Source organism: Sorex araneus, chromosome X (genome assembly GCF_027595985.1).
Source record: "Sorex araneus isolate mSorAra2 chromosome X, mSorAra2.pri, whole genome shotgun sequence".
Taxonomy (NCBI): domain Eukaryota; kingdom Metazoa; phylum Chordata; class Mammalia; order Eulipotyphla; family Soricidae; genus Sorex; species Sorex araneus.
In genome coordinates this window covers 19,539,468-19,561,472 of record NC_073313.1, presented here as the reverse complement: position 1 = coordinate 19,561,472, position 22,005 = coordinate 19,539,468, and the positions used below count along the sequence as shown (strand labels likewise).

Below are 22,005 nucleotides of genomic sequence, written 5' to 3'. Positions count from 1 at the left end.
AAAAAAAAAAAGGATCGGATTCTTCATGGTAGTAGGACTGTCACTTCCTTCTGTGTCACTAGGATTGATACTGAACTTCTTTAGGAGATTAGATTGTAGCATGATAGACCTGTAACCTGACCTTTTAAAGCAATTTTATCAAAGGTTATGCTGGATGTCTGTGGGATAAAGCTAGATAGCTTTTAATCTTCTAGATTATTGCTACCACTGCTTGTTTATTCTGCTGAATGATCTTTGGAGCTGCCTTGTGACAGGATGGTAGATAGACATATTTTCTTCATCATCAACTTTCCTGATACTTATTTGATCCTCCACTTGCCCATATCAAATATGGAACTGACAGAAATCAAATACAGCATTAAATTTATAGAAAATCATTAGCTTTAGGGAAGGCATGTATATGGTGAATTTATTTCAAGTCCTTCTGACCTCTCAGATGATTATTAGTACCAAATCCCCAATTCTAGGGCTGGTCATATAGAGTCCTCAATTTATTTTTGTAAATCCAAGGAATACTTGTGATTGGTTTTATGCTCTAGCTATTTTGCAAGTGCTCTTCCATGGCTGCGGCCGCTGACATTAATTACCCCAGGTGAGAGAGCTGGTACGGGGTCCTTGGGGATGATGGTGATTGTTAATTGGCACATTTGAAAAAAAGAGAAAGATTACAGAAGGACTTAACTGTAAACAGCAAGGATTTAGAGAGAACGACCATCTATTTTCTCTGCATGTCCCTCCTCTTGAAAGTATCTGCTAATTACTGTTGTTGCATAGCAAACTGCCCCAGATATGGTGGCATAAAACAGTCATCTTCTTAGGCCTACGAATTTTGTGTGTTAAGAATCAGACGGCACAGCGGGGGTAGATTGCCTTTCTGCTCGCTGATGTCTGGGACCTCAGCTGGAAGGGCTGGAGGATCCTTTTGAAGATAATTGCTTTCCTGTCAGATCTGGCTCTCCTTGGCTGAGCTGGCTGGAGGTCTAGTTTGGTTGAGGCTGTGGACCTAAAGTGTCTGTGTGCCTTTCCCACACAGCGACATCAAGACTTCTTTCGGCATTCTAGCTACATGACTTTTCATGACCTAACTGCAGAAATGGCATGGAATTGCATCAGCTACTGGTTGAAGCAGTCATCAGTTTACCCCTAACCCAGACACGTGTCCTAGACTCTTGACAGTTGAGGGAGCAAAGCCCTTGAAGCCATGTTTTTTTTTTCTTTTTGGGTCACACCCAGCGGTGCTCAGGGGTTACTCCTGGCTTTGCACTCAGGAATTATTCCTGGCAGTGCTTGGGGGACCATATGGGATGCCGGGGATCGAACCCGGGTCGGCCGCGTGCAAGGCAAACGCCCTACCCGCTGTGCTATCGCTCCGGCCACTGAAGCCATGTTTTTAAAATCCTACAAACTAGAATCCAGTTTCCTCTCAAGATCCTTTTTTATTTGTAGAGCCCACCCCTTGCGTATTTTGATGATTGGTTTGTGTATTTATTTACTTATACATATTCCCTAGCTTTGCCTGGCCCACTGATTTCCTGTGATTTTCCTGAGTCTCTTGCCTAACAAAGTTCGAGTCACCACCAGTGGTGTTCTTATAAAAGAAGGGTATATGACAGGCACACCTGATGACATGGGACCAAACCAGTTTCTCCTGCTTTCTTAAGCAGCTTGTGTTGAACAGGAAACACCAGCACTCAGCTTTGGGGGAAATGTTTATTGATCTTTGCTGTACCTACTAAATATTTTAAATGCTGTTATGTCTAATAAACAAACAGAGACATTTTCTGATCATTGTTCTTCCTTTACTCACCTCCCCAGGTACCACTGAGAGAAAACATGAAATTAAAAAGATACCTCCTGAAAGACCAGAAACGCTTCCCAACAGAACAGAAGAAAAAGGTATGAAATCAATTCTTCACCGGCACTTCTCAGACAGCAAAGAACAAAGCTGTCCGTGTCACAAGGCTGCTCTGAATTACCCACATAATTTGCTTTTTCTTTGCAATACACTGATTATGATTTTTTGGGATTGCTTTTAAATATCCTGTTTCTGAGGAAATGGGAGAGCTGGTTATGTGGTGCTTCTTTGGGCCCCAGAATTTGTCCACAAATACACAGCTACCCACCCAGTCCTATCAGGTTGCTTCATCCCAGTCTTCTGCTGTCACCATCCACCCTTCACCTGCAGTGGAGTGAAGGCAGGATGCCATCTTGCCTGTAAGTCTCCGTAGGGTCCAGATGTATCTGTGACAGTTTCTATTCAGCCCACTCCCAGGCCTGGTATAAACTAGATGTGGCTTAGAGAAATTCCCATCCAGGAAGATGGAAACTCTCTTCTTCAATCAGAGTAACCATTGATTCTGGTTAAAGATGCTTATCCTTGGCCCAGAGGGTTTGGATCCTGGGAAAACTGGGAAAAATAACTCAGTGCCCACCATTTCCTGAAGCTGGCCACAGATGTCATATTCAAGGATGAAGCGTGACGCACCTTACCCGCTATCTTTGACCCTTCCCATTCTGAGTATCTCTCCCAACAGAATCTGCATGCTGTGGATGGAGTCATCATATTATGTCTTAAGATCTGATCAAACACACATTTTCAGGCAGAAATACTGTTTTTATGAACAGGGACACAGAGCAAATTCCATTTTAAAACAGTTATTTGCAAAGCTCAAGAGAAATGCTAAATTAATGAATGTAATTATTTGGAGGTGCTTCTGGGTGGCCTCATGAAATTTTATTGTTTAACATTTTCAATCATCTGCCTTCCCGAAGTTACACCAGCAATGGAAGCTCTCGAGAAGTTCTACCTCTTTCTCAGTGAACAGTTAAAATCTGGAGTAGTGGGAACTCATTGGGAGGGCCAGGTCTGATGGCCAAAGAGTAATGGTCATACAAATAATGCTTTGATAAAAAAAAATGTGTCACCCGATGTGACCAGACACTGCCTCACTCTCATGGAGGGCCCATGGCAACTTTCTGGCTGTCAGGCTGCTTGTCCCGGCCCCTTCCTGCTCTCTTCCATCCTAACATATGCACTTAGACGACATGTCAACAGCCACACTAGTTGGATTGCCACGTGACCATTCTTGATTCCTTGCTCTTCCATGATTCCTTATCCTATGCCAGAGTGAGGTCAGGAAGGCCTAGCCCCTGTCCAGAAGCAACATAAAGCCAGCCACACCCCTGAGACAGCCCTTCTGTTGGGCCAAGCCCATTTCCCAACTCATGTTGCAGGCTGCTGGAGGTCCCAGTTCTTTCAGTAATGGGGGCTCCCCTCTTTGTGTTCAGCTAAGCCCTTCCTCCTCTGGTTCTCTGGCTCCATCCGTGAGTTCACAGCATTCCTGAAGCGGCAAATCCTCTGCCAAAATCATTGTGGGATGTGCACCTGTTTTCTGTACAGTACCTGGCAGAGTTTGCAGGGCTTTTCCTGGTAGCCTGGAGACCCACCCGGCAGGAGTTTGTGTCTGCAGGTTGAATGTGTTCTCAGCTTCTGCTCCCACCAAAAGCCTTCCTGGTGGCCAATGGGCGACTCTTGAAGGATTGTCTTTATGAAGAATATGGTCATGAGTTTTTTACACCATGCATAGGAAAAGGCCAACCCGAGACCGTCCCTGAACACTAGCCATTGTGGCCTCCAGATCTGACTTTAACTTCATTCTCTTTTCAATGTTGTAAAAGCAACTTATTTTTCCCCATATTTTATCTATAGTTGAGTTTTAGACAAACAATACTGTAGCACTGATCCCATCATCAGTGTCAGCCTCCCGCCACCAGTGTTCCCAGGTTCCCTTCCATATCCCCCCTGTACCCCCCACAGCCTGCCCTCTCGATAGGCACCTTTCTAAGTTTGGTTGTTAAAATTTGGGTCTCTTGGTGTAATGTTAACTTCATTCTAAAAGCCCTGAATCCACATGCCTTGGAAAGCAGTGTGCGTTAGAAGTCCCGGTTTACCTTTCACATTCCAGCAGGACATAGAAAGAATCCAGAGCTAGTTGTTGTTCCCTGAACCATTTTCCAATATTTATCTCAGAGCTCTTCCCTGGGCCAACCAGAGACATATGTGACACTTCTTCCAGTAGGCACCACAGGTAGTTTACCAAGCCCAGCAACTCTTCCTGGGTACCTATAGATATATGGACCCATGAAGGACGCTAGGGAGAGGACGGTATCCTCAGAGCATGTGGGTACAGCCCATGGAGAAAGACCTTCCCTTTGATGGAAGGTGGGGAAGCAAAACAGCATGCCTGGCGCACAGCCCAGTGTTGAGAAGAGACATGGTGTTGCCGCCTTTCAGCTGAACAGGCCTGACGTGCATTGGCCCAGGGTAAGCAGTGACCAGAAGGGGCCTCTGGGCACCATCTTGAGCAAAAGCAGAGGATGAGTTGAGTCTTGGCAGGGTTTTCTTTTTTAAGCTGAACAGGAAGATGGGGTCCTTGGGGTCTTCCAGTTTCACCTTCCGGTAGATGACATGGGTGACTTGCTTTGGAAGCAGGAAGCATCTAAAGGCAATTGCTTATACTGGGTCTGTCTCTCTTCTTTGCTTTTGGAAACACTGACTTAAAGAAAGACCAGAGAGAGAGCCAAAACTGGACCTACCGAAGCCTTCCGTTCCTGCCATCCCACCAAAAAAGCCACGGCCTCCCAAGACCAATTCTCTCAGCCGACCAGGTGCACTGCCCCCCAGGAGGCCCGAAAGACCCGTGGGTCCCCTGACCCATACCAGGTACTGCACCCCTTTGGGCCCAGGGTGGCAGGGGGCATGGGAGATGGCGCTGGACTGTGGCTGGCTGGGGGAGGGGACAAAGCTCTCTAAAGACTCTAGCCATCTTTGCTCCTGGCCAGGGGAACAGAAGTAGGCACAAGCCAGGGGGATGGCGTGGGTGTCAGGACGGCCACTACATCCTTTCGGAGCTGAGCCAGCCACCCTTTAGACTGGAAATACGAGGGCTGTGCTCACCCTCATCACCTGGATACCCTGCTACCAGGCTGTGCGCTGGGCATACTCTGTCTCGTCACCTTCCCTGCTCTGTGGCACCTCTTTCTATACCTGTCACTGGTCCAGGTAAGACCCACTTGACTCATACTGTCCTTAAGACCGCAGAGGCAAAAGGCACCCAGCACTTCTTTTCCTGGCCAAATTTGAGAAAACTCCAGTTTGGTCATTGGCTGGCTGGAAGAGTGTCCTGGGAATATGAGATCAGGGTTCGACATTGTGCCGGAGGTACCACCAGATAGCAAGAAAGGGGTAAGTTTATGCCACAAGATCATTGCCATAACTTTCTACCACGGTCAGAGAGATGGTACCACAGGTAAGGCACTTGCCTTGCACGCAGCTGACCCGGGTTTGATCCCTGGCACCCCATTTGGTCCCCTGAGCCCTACCAAGAACAATCCCTGACATAGAACTTTCTGCTGCTACATTATTCCTCTCACGGTCCAATATGGAGGTAATAAAGTCTTTTTTTTGAGGGGGGGATTGGGTTTTTGGGTCACACCTGACGATGCTCAGGGCTGATTCCTGGCTCTACACTCAGGAATCACTCCTGGCAGTGCTCAGGGGACCATATGGGATGCTGGGAATCGAACCCAGGTCAGCCGCGTGCAAGGCAAACGCCCTACCTGCTGTGCTATTGCTCCAGCCCCGGTAATACAGTCTTAATACCGCTCAACACAGCCACTCAGCTGAGTTTTGTTCTTTCAGGCTAAGTTGACATGGCACATTTCTCTCAGGTGTGTGTGGGCCCCGTTGCGGGGCTGCTGGTGCAGTCATGTCATTCTGCAGGCCCTTCTTGAAGTCGGCTTGGAGCAGACTCCAGGGAGCGCCCTCTCCTGCTCCTCAACAGTGTCAGGCTATTTGCATGTGCGCGTGGTGTGGGCGCTTGACAGGACCGTAGCACGGCCACTGCAGATCCTGGCCAGCATTTCCGAAGGACCTTGTGTGAATCTCTCTACATGCTGCTGAAATGAGTCTGAACCAGGCGTGCAGGAAACCGGGGGCAAAGGTCATACAAACAGGACAAACAGAGGGGCCTCTGCCAAATCCCTTTCCCTGTAGGGCTGACAGACATCTCTATTAACTTCCAGAATATTCTTCTGCTCTCACTGATAATCACTGATAGTCTCCCCAGAGAGGTGCGATTCTGAGGGCTTCCTGACATTGACCGTTGCTCTCAGCCCTCTCATTATGGGATGGGTACAGGCTTTAGACCTCTGTGCCAGGGAAGAAGCCGTTCACTGCCCACCCTCGGATGCCGAGACGTCCCGCTTGCCCTCCACCTCTGTCTAGCTCTTCTCTGCCTATAGCTCTTCCCCTAACGGCTGTCCAGAATGAGAGTGACTGAGAGTGTTCGGACAGAAGTGGGTGTGAAAGCCGGCTGCTCTCCCTATGCTGTGTGGCTCCCGAGCAGCCTGGGAGATGGGGGGCTGCTGCAGCCTCCTGTACCCCACCAAGACACCTTTTTGCAGGACAGGGAAAAGTGGGGAGACAAGGCCCTGGCTTGTTGCCTTCACAGTCACCCCACGTCATGCCAGGAGCTCAGGTCCTCAGCCAGTGTGGGGACCACACCTGTGTCCCCCCCCTCATCCTTCCCTCCTCTCTCCCTTCTCCTCTCCTCCCCATCCATCCTCTCCCTCCTTCTGTCTCTCTCCCTCTTTCTCTGTGTCTCCCACTCCTACTTCTCTCTAGTGCCCATTGGGATCTCCCAGGGAACAAATCCGAACCGCCGTGGTCCCCACCCTGCAGTGACCATCTCGGCAGGCCTGCCAGGGCCATCTGAAATTCTGCATTCCTGACAAGCTCCTGAGATGGTGAGACTGAGGCCCACAGCCTGCGATGCCCAAGGCTGCGTTCTCCAGAGCCTTGGAAAGGCCCCCAGCCTGGCCCCTACTTGGATGCAGCCATCATGCATTTGACCCTTTCTGTTCCTGCTAACACAACCCCTGGCATTAGAGTCCCTTAGCATCCTGTCACCTGGGAGCCTGTCTGATCTTTCATGATTGGTCTCGCCTCTGGTGGATGAACCCCACCCCACCCCCACCCCCCGTGTGGCCTATACTGAGCCCCTTGGGATCCTTGCTGCCCCGGATTGCTTTAAGGGATTTAAAGTGGATCAAGTGTGTTTTGTCATCCACATGCTGAGGATAGGGTAGTGGCTCACTGAACATACATGATGAATACCATGGTTCTTAAGGGGGTCACCACGCTTCCATTTGGGCCTTTCCCGTCGTTCTTCCTAGCCGCTGTGTGGGTTCAGAGCCGTGTGTTCTTAACTTCCGGTCACCCCAGGCACCATGGATTTCAATATGCAGGCATTTCGGATGTAAAGGCTTATTTCTGAGTGCTTCGTGTGCTTCCTGCTTCTTGCTGAGCAGCTGTGTTGGACGGCCAACCCGCATATTGGTTTACAACCTTGTTTTGTTCTGCCACAGTATTTGAGGTGGGAATGTTCACTCCATTCAGAGAGTCAGTGTCTGTGCTCCTCTGGAGAAAGGGTGGCGTGGAGCTGTATGAATTCAGTTCCTCACAAGGATTTACCTGAGCATATGGATGGAAGGGTGGATGGACAGTTGAATGAATGCGTGCACAGCCGGTGTTTGCCCTTTCTGGGGGGAATGAGGTATTGGCTCTCAGCTGCAGTACCTGGGTTTGGCTTCCTGTCACTAACCAGAATGCTTGCTTTCATATGTGGCTTTCAGAAGACATGGCTTTCTTACCAGTTAAACAGGAACTAGGAGCTTTTAGAAAAAGAGACTATGAGTTCAGAGGGGCTGGGGGCTGCACCTGATGATACTCAGCAGTTACTCTGAGCTCTGCTCTTAGGAATCACTCCTGGTGGTGTTTGGGGAACCATATGGGATGCCAAGGATCAAACCCAGGTCAGCTGCATGCCAAGGCCCTACCAACTGTACTATCACTTTGGACTCCTTTTTTTCCCGCCTTTTGGGTCACACCCGGTGATGCACAGGGCTTACTCCTGGCTCTGCACTCAGGAATTACTCCTGGCAGTGCTCAGGGGACCATATGGGATGCTGGGGGTTGAATCTTGGTCAGCCACGTGCAAGGCAAACGCCCTACCACTGTACTATAGCTTCAGCCCCTGGACTCCTTTTTTTTTTGGACTCCTTTTTAAATCACTTTTTGTGGGGGCTGTTGAGAGCGAAATTTTTAGACATATTTGCTTAACAGAAAATGTGTTTAGGACCCACTGTAGGTCGGGCACTGCTCTGGACCTTAGTTACGGTGGACTCAATGATTGTGGACCCACTTTTCAGGAACCATATACGGAAACTACACCATGTCTAGTTTGAGAAAGTGGAAGCATACTGGTAACAGACTTTATCATTGATAAGGATGATCTAACTTCTAGAAAGTATGTTGAGATGGAACTTTAACAGGAAGTAAAGACTCCCCTGTCAATTTAATGCCAGAATTCATTTAAAATTAAGTAATAATAGGAGAAGGTACTATGAGTCTCTTTTGTTTAAAAGTCTGTGCTTTGGGAATGCCCTAGGTACTGTTAACTTGTTCCATAGCATGTAAAACAGGTTTTGCCTGGCTTTTCCAACCCACACATAACTCAGGTGGTTGGGCCCCAGAGGATATTCAGCCTGCCCTTATTTTAACACTTAAGAAAATGGAGGCTCAGATATATAGCAACTACTTACTTGTTTTGATAATGTGTCATAAATGTTCTTGCTTCCCTTAGATCAAAAAAATCTCTTACCTTTTACTAAAATTCAGTTTTAAAAACAAGTAGACGTCAAGTGATGGAAAATAGGTCATCCTTTTTGCATGTGTGTGTCCACACACACATACACGCAAGAACATGTGCTATTGTATGTCTAATAAGGTGTCTTATCAACTTAGGGAACATAAGTTGAAAGACCTTCATGAGAACAAGTCCTGAAACTTTGGAAAACAGTTCAAACGATGTGGGGCCATCAGGCTGTCTCATTGGGGCAACCTGGAGCAGGCCTGGTGAGGCCTCTCCCCGCCCCAACAGAGCCAGCCCTGGAAGCCAAAACCCTCCAGAACTCAACCACTGCCATGCTCACAACCTCTCTCCACTCACTCGGACAAGCCTCACCCATGAGTCAACCTATTCCTGAACATCTCGTACTTTACACCACCAATATACCAAGAGTAACACACCACACTTGATGGGGTTTAAAGTAGAAGGCAACCAATCTTCTTAGGGGGGGAATATATTCACACACACATATAAACACACAGAGCTCAACCTTTAACATGTTACTAATCTCCTATAGAAGGCTTTGATGGCTCCTGGATGAAATTCAACAATCTTCACTGTCCTCTAAGAAACCTTTCTTGTCTCGGTTTTAGTGGATTATTCATAACAAGCAATACAAAATGAATTATTTTGGTTCTGCTTTGGGGACAGAGTTTGGGGTTTGGGATGGAAATATGATGTTGGGAAGGTATAATGATTGTGAGATTGGTGTTCAAATATTAAATAGAATCAAATATTGTGAACAACATAAATATATAAATAAAATTTAAATTAAAAAATATATGGCACGGGGAATAGCACAATGGTTAGGGCAATTCCTAGCATGCACCCTACCCAGGTTCAATACCTGGAACCATATGGTCCCCCAAGCAATGCTGAATACAGCCCTGGAGGCCCCTGGCACCATTGGGGAGACCTGGATATACTTGGCACTGTGGGACCTGAGCACCGTTGCATCCTCAAGCTCTTGCACTGAACTGATGGCCTGACTGGCCAAGAATTGCTAGTGTCTAAGAACCCTTGAGTCCTTCTGCACTATTGGGGAGGCCCTCTCAAAAGTCAAGATGAAAAGAAAACTCCTGGGACATACACAAAAGCACAGAACTTCCTTGAGCTCTGGTCATTTGTGTACCAGGTGGAGTGAGCCAGAGGTCAGAGGTTAGCACGTGCCCTCAAGGGCAGGGAAAGCCAATGAGGCAGGCTGGCTAGACTGAAGCAGTTGGGTTCACCCTCCTACACAGATACCCAAGTAATTTTTCTTTTTTTTTTGAAAGAGTTATTTTATTTGGGGTGGGGGGTCCAGAGCAGTGCTCCAGGGTCCCAGGGCTAGGCATGGTGATACTCAGCCCACTAGGCCAGACAAATCAATGCTCAGGCCCAGCCATGTAGTATCACTTGAGCCCTGAGGTACTTAAGGCCACCAAGGCCACCCAGGCCACCCCATTGGTGTTTGGGAGCTCCCAAGGCTATACCAAGCAGTGCTCAGTAAGTTCACACACTGCTAGGATAGAACTCATATAATAATTTTTCCTCTTGTGGGGTGGAGACACACTTGTTGGGACTCACAGACTATTCCTGTCTCTGTGCTCAGGAGTGATCTGTTGCAGTGATCAGGGTGCAATTTTTGGTGCCTGAGATTTAAACCAGGGTCAGCCACATGCAAGCAAGTGTGTTACTGCCTATACTATCTCTCTAGTCCATAATTATTTTTTCTTCTTCCTAAAAGCCGGGGCAGGACCCAGGGAAACTGGGGCAAAAGCTTGATTTTGAGGGCCTGGAGCGATAGCACAGCAGGTAGGGCATTTGCCTTGCACGCAGCCAACCTGGGTTCGATTCCCAGCATCCCATATGGTCCCCTGAGCACTGCCAGGGGTAATTCCTGAGTTGAGAACCAGGAGTGACCCCTGTGCATCGCCGGGTGTGACCCAAAAAGCAAAAAAATAAAACCTTCATTTTGAGTTTCAGGAGAGCTTTTGTCATTTCTTGCTTTAGCACAGAGCAGCTCATGCTCTCAGAGATGATAGGACAGATGACCAGCATGGGAGGGTCAGGACTGGGGCCAGGAGCCTTACTTGGTAGACAGCACTTCTGGGACAGCAAGAAAGAAAGTCAAAGGTGTGGGGTGAGTGGAGTGAGGATGGAGTTGGGAGCAGGAATGGAGGAGTCGACGGCCAGGAATCTAGACATGAAGGTCAGATGGGAGAAGCTGGGGCTTCTGCAAAGGAGAAGTGCGCAGGGGGCGCCTTGAGTGTGGGTGATGGAATTGTGTGATGATGGTCAGGGCAGAGCTAGCTGCCATGGTGTCATCGATCAGGGAGATGGCAGGCAAGGTGGGTGTTACAGCATCCACTGTCCTCCCAGGTGGAGGTCACTGGGTTCTAGCATCAGTGGCAGTCAGGGAGAAGAAAGGTTCAGTAGTCTGGGTAGTAGAGGGGTCACTCAGGAAGAAGGTCCAGATGTGGGGGAGTTGCTTACTGGAGAGTACTGTCCAAGGACTTCAGTTGGGGGAGCTTGTGTGGGAGGCAGTGCCTCTAGGGAGAAGGTGAACTACTGCATCTTTGATATTGGTTTGTGAGCAGGAGACCCAGCAACCTCTTATCTCAGCCGCACCTGGGGAATCACCTATTATTTTGCACATCAGGGACCTCATCTACGAAGGGCCAGAGGCTCTACAGAGATTGGGAGCACAGGATCCAGTGGGGAGAGGCTGCAGAGCTAGAGACATTTCCCTTGAATGAGGTTGGCACCCTGCACTCAAGAGGAACTAGCCTCTGGACAGTGGTCAGGGATTGTGGAGCTCTGAGCCATTTTAGCTTGAGGCAGAGATGAAGTAAACATGTGGATGCCAAACATTAACTAAGTGTGTCTTGGCGAAGGACAATGGTCTCTCTTAAAACCCTCTTACTCAAGCCAGAGTTAAGTTTTCTTTACATTTGTGCAGGCATCCCTGATGTTCCAGATCATCCTCCAGTTACAACTCCAGTTGTAACTCCAGTTACATCCTCCAGTTGCAGGAAATAAGCTTTTTTGGTCCTGATTGCTCTATGAGATGTATAACCCTCAAGACCACCAACCTCCCCAAAAAGCATTTAAATAGTATGTTCTTGGGGTCAGGCAGATGACTCTAGGACTAGAGCACATGTCTTGCAGCCACAAGACCTTGAATTGGATCCCTGGCACTGCATGGCCTCCCAAGTACTGCCAAGTGTAACACTGATGGGCCCTGAGCATCACTGGACCTAAACCCATCCTTCAACCATAATAACTGGACCAAATACCGCTGAGACTGGCTCTAAGATCCTGAGCACAGCTGGAAAGGCCCCATTTATTTATTTATTTGTTTGTTTGTTGGATTGGGGGCCACACCTGGTGGTGCTCAGGGCTTACTCTGGCTCTTCATTGAAGGATCACTCCTGGCAGTGCTCAGGTGACCCTACAGGATGCTGGAGCTAGAACCCAGGTTGGCTGTTTTCAAGGCAAACTCCCTACCCACTGTCCTGTCGTTCCAGTCCCCAAAAGACCCTTTTTTAACAAATAAAAGCAAAAAACCCCTCTTGTTCTTATTAGATATGAACTAATTGATTATTCTTTAGAGAAGAGAAGATAGCCAAAGTGCTTGCAAATATTCCCCCTCTCAGTATGCTTGGGTGATCAGGCCCTCATTTTGAATTTGGAGTATTCATGTTTCCCATATTTCTTTGCAAAGGTTCCTAGTGATGTGTTGTTGTGTGCTTTTTGAGTGTTTCCCTTTCTTTCTACAAGTCAGGACCAAGACATGTCTTGGAGAATTGTGGAAGGAAGTCTTGGCTGGAATTCACAGAGGTGGGTGTCATTGGCTCAGAATAGCAATTTCAAGCCTGGCATGGCTGTAATTACTCAGGAAGATTATGGAGACAACAGGGTCATTATTGAAGTGGGCTGGGGGACTAGGAACCACTGTAAAGGGTGGAGGAGTATGGTGCCATGGAAGCAGGAAATACCTAGAAGGGAATGTCGACCAGTCCCGACTTCTCATACGTGAAAATGCTCTGTAATCACTTGGGAGACTGGTTCGAACCTCGATCACTGCTCTCCCCAGTTTGTATCTTAGGCCAAAATTTTTGCATGTCTAGCAATTTTCCAAGGCTGTTGACTGACTGAATGTACCGGAGGGCCTCTGCCATGGTTGACACCACAGGAACCAAAGGGCACCCTTGGGCTTCAGATTCTAGTCAGCCCTTGATGAACCAAGTTTAGTAGTTTCTGTAGAGTGCTTGGGAGGAGCCAGTGACAGGCGTGGAGGCAGTTGAAAAATGAAAGGGCAGATAGCTAAGCATGTGTAGACTTGTCTGATGAGAAACCTAGCTGTGTGAAATGAATGCTAGATACGGATTTCATGATGAGAGAGGAGTGCGCGCGCATGTGCGTAGGTATAAGCGTGGCTCCTGTGTCCATTCATTTCTTTCAGATATCCGTCAAGTGCCTACATTTGGCCTCTTTGGGAAGTAGTAAACTATGGTAACCAGGTCTTTTGTGGCCCCCACTCACTACTTACATGGGCTCTGAAGTCAGCCACCCCAGGTTCAGAACCCCACCTCTCAACCTACCCTGTGACTTGGATAGCATTCTTCACCTCCCCGTCACAGGTTCTCTCTGTAAAAGGACCCTGTGAGGTCGGCCTCGCCCAGGTTCACAGTTCCAGAAGCAGTTTCCCCCAGACCCTCATTTGCTACTCAGCCCACTGGGCCTGCTGCTCCCGCGCTCCTTCAGAGAGCGCCATGGGCAGCCTTGGGTGGGAGAGGGGTTCCCACATGGTAGCAAGTCATGCTTTGCTGCCTCCGGAAGTAAAGAAGTGGGTACCTTCAGGTGGCACATGAGGAGATCTCTAGGAATGGATGCTCTAATGGCCTCCCTAGAACAAGCAAGAGTCTGGAAACATTAAGACTCAGGTAGGTCAGGGATTGAAGGGGGCTACTTGATTTATTGTGCCTGGGGGAACAATGGAGACAGGAGAAAATCCAATAGGGATATTTGCATTATTGGGGGAACTTCATTTCACTTGTAACTTGAAGTTGCGCTCTCTACTCCTTTTCACCCCCACCTACAATGAATTTTATTCACTGCTGTGTGAATCAGTAGTAGCAACCAGATGATGCCGCAGCCCTGTCTGTACTGATTTTCCTGCTGGCCATGGCCAGAGCCAGGCTAGAACAGTACACGGGAGTCATATGAACTGTCTGAGTGGATTCATGTAAGGCTTTTTTACCTCCAGCTCATGCTCTGATTTTTCCTTTTCTGAGCAATAGCTCAGCAACTTCTCCCGTGCAGCTCCAAATTTGGGCTCTATGCCTTTAGAACAGCTGGCACCTCCGGAAGGCCAGTCTGTGGGTACACACAGAAGGGCTGTGGGGTCAGCATACTTGGGCCTTGTGGGATGGTGCGGCCTGGGCTGCACTAACAGAAATCCACTAGGGACTTAGGGGCAGGGTAGTATGCTATCACATTCCAGCATACGCCCACCAGCATGCTTTTTTGGTGTTCATCTAAGCAAGATTGCAGTGCAAGGAGAGAGTCACCCCAAAGCCACTCTCCATCCTGTGTCCAGTGTGACCTCTCATACTGAAATGGGAAGTTTGCAGGACACAGGTGCCTGGGACTCCTGGATGTTGTGAACCACTGTGTGGGGAGTTAGGATTGAAACGCAAATACTAGCTGAGGGAGAGGGCGAAGGGTCCTCCTGCCCTGCCACTCAGATGGAAGTGGGTGGCTGGTGGACTGCATTGTGCTGATGGGTGTCTCTTGGGCCAGGCTGCCTTCATGGTTATTACCTTCACAAAAAGGCAGTGACCTCTGGTAGTTATTTGAGGGTGGAAAAGCAAAGCTCTAGAAGCATACCATATCTCACTGCATAATTGTCACCATCCCATGTTCTTCGCACCTATTTTTTCAGTCCCCAAAGTGGTAGATAACCTTTTTTAAGACTCCACATAATGGTTGCACCCTTTTTTATGGTTTGGGGCCATACCCCTATTTTTTCTGGTTTTGGTACTCAGGGCTTCAGGGCTGATTCCTGGCTTTGTGCTCAAGGATCACTCCTGGTGGGCTTGGGAGACCATATGGGGCTCCAGAGATTCAACTTGGGTAGGCTATGTGCAAGGTAACTGCCCTACTCACTGTACTATCACTCTGACTCCAGCACCCTATTTTTTTTACAAAACAATTGTCAGAAAATCTGCAACAATTATGTGGCAATATACATAGAATGCACTTACGTAGATTCTCATTTTGACTCGTGCCATTTTACTCCTTATAGTGAGCAAAGCTAGGACTGGCCAGTAGCTGGCCTTCATCCAGTTTCAGCTCTACAATGCACATGAGCTGTGCATCTTTGGACACATTAACTCCAGCCCTGGGAGCATTGAACCCTTGTAAGTTGGGGCTGGGCCTGGGTCATGGCTACCCAGCATTCGTTTCTGGAGACTGATGTTAGGAAAAGAACAACCAGGAGAGTAGGAAAGCACATCCCTTTCCTTGACCTCATCCCTCCAAGCGTACTTGGCCTTGGACAATGGCCTATTTTTCATTCATTTGCTTGCTTAATTCCTGAATGCTTCAGCGCCTTTTCCTGGCACATGTCCTGGCTTGGCTGTCCCAGTTGGGCTAAATTAGGCCTTTCCATGGCAGACAATATTCCCCATACTCTCTCTCTAATTTTGGGCATTATGACTTGCAACACAGACACCGAGAGGTCATCATGTTTGGTCCATATTGTCTGCCATGGAGGCAGGGGGAGGGTGGGTAAGGGGGAGTATACCCGGGATATTGGTGGTGGGGAATGTGCACTGGTGAAGGGATGGGTGTTTGATCGTTGTGTGATTGTAACCCAAACATGAAAGCTTGTAACTATCTCACGGTGATTCAATAAAATATTAAAAAATTAGGCCTTTCCTCTCACCAAGACTCATAGTCTCAAGGGATGTACATGGTACAGCTCCCACACGTTACCTCCCCACACCGTCCATCTCAGGTGGGGTTGGCATGGAAACAATATGCCTTTCTGGGTGAATAAGGTATGTGCTTTCTCTATATTTGTACTGCTTTATTCCCTTTATTAAAGAACTGTGATTTGAGTTTTAGGCATATAATATTTAAACACCAATCCCACTACCAGTGTCAACTTCCGTCCACCAGCATTCCCATATTCCCTCCCCACCCAAACTCCCAACCCTTCCCCGCCTGTCAGTTTGACCCGAACATTATAAGATTTCAGTGGTTGCTGCTTAGATCTCATATTTTCATTGTTGTTGAGTCTGTGTTTTGTACATGTGGCTATACCACCCAACCATATCACCAGTATAACTGAAGCCTTGGATCCTGTTCATTCATTACTCCTTGTTCCTTCTTATTCTTGCCTTGATTTCTTTCATTTGCTCTCCTTTGCCTCTCTAAACACTGGGGTCAAGGGTGATATAGGCATCTCTTTTTTCTACAATACATTTCTTCATCCGGTATTCTATATACCACAGATAAGTGAGATCAATCTGTATTTGTCTTTCTTCTTCTGGCTTATTTCACTCAACATATCTTCCGGTTTCAACTACATTGCAGCAAATTTCATGATTTCATCACTCCTTGCAGTTGCATAGTACTCTGTTGTGTATCTATACCACATCTTCATAAACCATTCATCTGTCATTGGACACCTAGGTTAATTCCATAGCTTAGCTATTGTACTGAGTGCAGCAATAAATAATGATGTGCATATACCTTGTTGAGTGTTTTTATGCCCTGGGGGTTGATGCCCAAAAGTGGAATTGCTGGGTCAAATGGTAATTCAATTCTAAGTTTACTGATGACTCTCCATACTGTTTCCCACAGTATGGAGAATTGTACCAGACAACATTCACACCAGAAGTTGTTGAGAGTTCCATTTTCACCAAATCCTTGCCAACACATATTGTTACTACTATTTTTGATATGTACCATTCTTGCTGGTGTGAGATGGTATCTCGTTGTCATCTTAATTTGCATTTCTCTCATGATAAGTGATGCGGAGCATTTTTTTCATGTGCCTACTGGCCATCCACCTGTCTTCCTCTGAGAAGTGTCTATTCATTTTCTGTCCTCATTTTTTGATAGGGTTTTTGAATTTTGTTGTTGATTTTTGTGACTGTATATCCTGGATGTCAAATCTTTTTCTGATGTGTTGAATGCAAATATTTTTCCCATTCAATTGGCTGTCATTTAGTTTTAGCCCTTGTTTCTTTTGCCATGCAGAAACACTTTAATTTTATGTAGTCCCATTTGTTTATTTTTGATTGTGTTGCCTTTGCCAGTGGTATCAGATCATTGAAGGCATCTTTGAGATGCAAATCTTAAAGTGGTCTGACTATATTTTTGTTAATGTACTTTATAGTTTATGGTCAGATCTTAAGGTCTTTGATTCACTTTGAGTTTATTTTTGTGTGTGGTGTAAGATATGGATCCAGCTTTAATTTCTTACATATAATTATCCAATATTCCCAGCACCATTTGTTGAAGAGGCTATCTTTACTCCATCTCATGTTTTCAGGTGTGTTATAAAAAATTAACTGCCAATATATGGGGTTTTATCATAGAGCATTTGATTCTGACCCATTGATCAGAGGGTCTATATTTATTCCAGTACCATGCAGTTTTGATCACTATAGATTTATAATATAGTTCCAAATTAGGTAATAAAATATCTCCTAATTTCTTATTTTTAGCATGGCTTTGACTGCTTGTGGTCTTTTCTGATTATACAACCTTTCTTATTACATTGGTACTACTCTTTAATATGGAAGCAGAAGTGAAGTTCCCAGCTGGTGGTGAATTATGATGACAGAGGCTACTTAAATATCTCCACGAATCATTGCAGCCTATGGGCCCGGCTGAGCGAAGCAGCCTTGAGAAGTGGGCGGGAGCATGGACTATGGATGCCATGTCAGTAGGTTCAACTCCAGACCCTGGATTGATCCCATACTACTTCTAGAGTGGACACACACTACTACTCATAGGGCCTTTTCTCAGCAAGTGTCTGAGTGTCACTGAGCCTCAGTTTCCTAATATATCATGAAAATAAGGGCATCGTAGGTTGGGGCCTCCATGAAGTAGTATTGGATGTGCAAGATCAGTTCGAGAGTTCAGTGCCCAGGGAAGGGAGAAGGAGCACTGCTGGACAGAGAAAGTCAAATTGCAATATTGGGTCACTAAGGCCGCTGCTGACCCCACTGGGAACTTTGGGGGCTAAACTGCCCATGTTGCAGGTCTTTTATTATGGGGTGCATGTTGCCCTGGAAAAGGTCAGCACCGGGGCTCTTTGTAGCTGAGGTGGTCCCTGAAGGGAATCCTCTAGAACAGGACAGACTCTTTGCTGCAGGGGGCTGTGAGAGGCTTGGCTCTGTGTCTGACATGAGTAGAGACCGCAAGGAGTAGTTGTGATGATGTATGAGAAGGGCTCTCCCAGAACCTGACACCCTATTGGCAGTACACAAATGGTGACTGCTGCTGCCAAATCTGTTTAATCACGAGTTCTGTGCACACACACAAGTGTCCTCAGACAACTCAATCCCTGCTTTGCCACATAGGTGTCCTGTCCAGTAAAAAACAAAGAGACTTCTAGCTGTTTGTTGCCTCTGCAGTTCATGTGAGTTATGTTTGGTTGGTAGATTGTTTGGTTTGTGGTGCTGGTGATCAAACCCAAGGCCTTACACACGCAAGGTAAGAGCGTTATCACTGAGCCACATCCCTGGCGTCCAGATCATGTGCTCTCAGTTTCCATAGCAAAAATGGCTAAAAATAAAGAAGAGAGAGAACTGTGTGGATTTCAAAACCTTTGGCTATATGACGATATACCTGCTTTTTTCTATTTTCTCCTTTGGTTTAATAGCTTTGGACATGAAAACTCCCCAAACAGAAATACCAACACTAGAAAATTACAGAAGTATGATATCCCCCTCTTTCATTGAATTCAGTAATGTTTTTGCCAAAATGGTACCCGTGTGTTGGGCGGACCAGAGGAGAGCAGGGACCTTGGAGGGCTCTAGGCTCATTGGGTGTCACCAGCTCCAACCACTTGCTTTGAGAATTTCAGAAACGCTGGTATTTTTTGGGACTCAAATTCATTAGCATTGTTGTAAGAGTCTATAAATACAGTGAAAGGCATTTACAAATAGACATTGTAAAACGCTTCCACACCCACAGTCTGAACACTGTCAAAACACCAGCTGCAGCTTCCCTACTTGGAAGGATCAGAACCTTTTTTAAACTACACCTACTGTGTTTTCAAAATAGGCTTTCTTCTGGCTCTGGAGAGATGATAATTCAGCTGAAAGCTGGTGTCTGGCTCTTGGCATGAGGGATCAAGGTTCTCCATTGAAGGGGTGGGGGATGCGGTCCATCTCCTTTATGTCAGAAAGGAAGCTCATACTTTCAAACCTGGAGGGGGCTGTCACTCAATGATGGGAACTTCCTGTTGCTACTTCAGGGTGGTCTCTTGGGGCCTGGACCTCTCGGTCTAGGGTCCACAACTCTACCTTCACCACATGCTAATTCCCATGTGAGTTATAGCAGGCAACCTCATGGACACATGTTTGGGGGAATTTATTTTCAATTTTTTAAAAAATAGCATTGCATTGGGTTGGAGCCATAGTACAGTGGGTAGGGAGTTTGCTTGCATGTGGCTGACCTGAATTTAATTCCCAGTACCCCATTTTGTCCCAAAGCCCTGCCCAGGTGGATCCCTGAGCACAGAGCCATGAGTAAGCCATGGCCCAAAAGGCAGCTTTAGTGGTGTAATCAGTTAATGCGCGGTATTTATATGGCCCAAAAGTCAGAAAAAAATAATAATGGTATAATTGCATTATAACCTTATGTAAGTTGCACGTATGCATCATTAAAAATCCACATGTGATTTCTAGCAACCATCTTAACACCTGGAACACAGTTAACTATTCAAATTAACCTTGATTTCATTATGGTCTCCACTAAAAGTCCAATTCCTGCAATGAACCCCTTTTGCCCCTCTTCCTTTATGATATCCACTAATTGGTGTTATAGTCTAAAAGTTTATTTTGCCTTGAAAACAAACATCTGTTTGTTTTCTCTATATGGTAGGATATGGACTGGAGCGATAGCACAGCTGGTAGGGCATTTGCCTTGCATGAGGCTGACCAGGGTTCAATTCCTCCGTCCTTCTCAGAGAGCCCGGCAAGCTACTGAGAGTATCCTGCCCGCAGAGCCTGGCAAGCTACCTGTGGCATATTCAATATACCAAAAACAGTAACAAGTCTCACAATGGAGATGTTACTGGTGCCCACTCGAGCAAATCCATGAACAACGGGATGACAGTGCTACAGTGCATATATTAGGAGGCCAATCATCCACCGGGCATGTTCTTAAAGTAGTTGATAAGTAAGGACCAGGTTATGCCATTTTTCACCTTGTTGATACTGCTGGGGAGAAAGGAGAGAAAACATGGAAAGTGAACATAAAATGCCTAAATTTTAAGAATCCCTGTTATTTTTTGGAAAAAAAATTCTCTTTTACACTTTTTTTTTTGGCTTTTTGGGTCACACCCAGAAATACTCAGGGGTTAGTCCTGGCTCTGCACTCAGGAATTACTCCTGGCAGTGCCCGGGGGAATATATGTGATGCTGGGGAATCAAACCTGGGTCGCCCACGTGCAAGGCAAATGCCCTACCCACTGTACTATCATTCCAGCCCCCTCTCTGTTATTTTTTGAAGAAAGTTTTGTTTAAAGAAATTTAGTTAGAGAGGAAGAGAGGGAGTAAGAGGCACTCAAGAGAGAACAGAAACTTATCCAGAGAGGAAAAAGCCAAGATTCCCTTTTATTAATTCCCTGTTATTAAAAGTGAACCTTTATGGGGTCAGAGAGATAGTACAGCAAATAGGACAGTTGCATTGCTTGCAGCTGATGCTGGTCCGATCCCCAGCACTCCATATGGTCCCCTGAGCACTGGTGTTGCTGGGTGTGCCACTCCCAGAAAGAAAAAATTAAAAGTGAACCTTTGCAAAAATTTAACTTTAAAAAAGGAAAGACAAGTCTCTTTTTATCTTTCTGTTTGTTTGCTTTTGGCTTTTTGGGGGTTACATCCAGCGTTGCTAAGGGGTGACTCCTGGCTCAGAGCTCAGGAATTACTCCTGTCAGTGTTCAGGGGACCATGTGCGATGCCAGGGTTCAAACCCAGGTCAGCTGCGTGCAAGGCAAATGGCCTACCCACTGTACTTTTGCTTTAGCCCCTCCTTTGTCTTTCTTATCATTGAGACAGCTACTATTAATTAACCTCTTAAGCTCTTTCTTTTCTTTTCCCTATGTACATAATTTGGTTTGGATGTCATTGGTTGTACATATGCGTGATCATACTGAATGCCATCCAATTATGTGTTTTGCGAAAATGGCACTTATACCAATACATAATGTATTCCCATTTCCAAAAAATGGTAAATATTCATTCATTACACAAGTGTTCTTGAGTTCCTACAATGTTCCAGCAAAGATGAGTGCTGGAAATCACCCAGCAGATTATCTAGAAAGATTTTCCAAAAATCCTCTTCCTAACATACCTGAAGTGTGTTTGTGTTTGTGTCGCAGTGTGTAATTTCTGCTGCCTTTGCCCCTTGGCACTGTAACCTAAATACTTGTCTTTTTGGTAATAGATCAACTATAAATATTTTGATAAGTTCATAAAAGCCCATCAAGTATCCTACTGTTCCCTTGCTCATGAAAGCATCCAGTTACGTTCTTCTGTGTTACAGGTAACTGTGTTACACCCATTGATGCATGACACTCAGCATGGTGTTTCAGGCTACCCTATTTCACCACATAATAGACTCAGATTTTATACCGTAGGTTTTGGGGGAAGAAAAAGGGGAGAGATCATGGGAAGCTATTTTTTTAATGCGCTTATGGTATTGGGGGGAAACAGGGCGCAACAATTATGCGGTGAAATGTGGTATCTCTAGCATCAACCCTCAGAACTGGTTTAAAGCATAGGATTGTTCTAAACACTATTGATACACAGTTGGTTTTTAAACATTACTTCTTTTTGCCCTGCACCATTCCACAGAGGATTGGAGGTAACTTTCAAAACTGCATGTGAAGAATCCAATAGCTGGGCTTGGGGAGATAGCACAGAGGGCTGCAGTGCATGCCTGACATACTGAGGCCTCAAGTTGATTCCCCCGGCTCTGCATGATCCCCCAAGCACTGCTAGTAGCTCTGGCAACATGCGGC

At 46.4% G+C, this 22,005-nt stretch overlaps 1 protein-coding gene across 3 annotated transcripts in view; it reads left to right on the top strand.

The window, feature by feature from the left end:
* Positions 1-22,005, top strand: part of SH3KBP1 (SH3 domain containing kinase binding protein 1) — a 383,994-nt gene that overhangs the window by 326,556 nt on the left and 35,433 nt on the right. For all 3 annotated transcript variants that reach the window (XM_055122571.1, XM_055122570.1, XM_055122569.1), the window contains 2 exons: positions 1,816-1,896; positions 4,564-4,723. In XM_055122571.1, the coding sequence (XP_054978546.1) occupies positions 1,816-1,896; positions 4,564-4,723 (241 nt within the window). The remainder of the gene's footprint in view (positions 1-1,815; positions 1,897-4,563; positions 4,724-22,005) is intronic.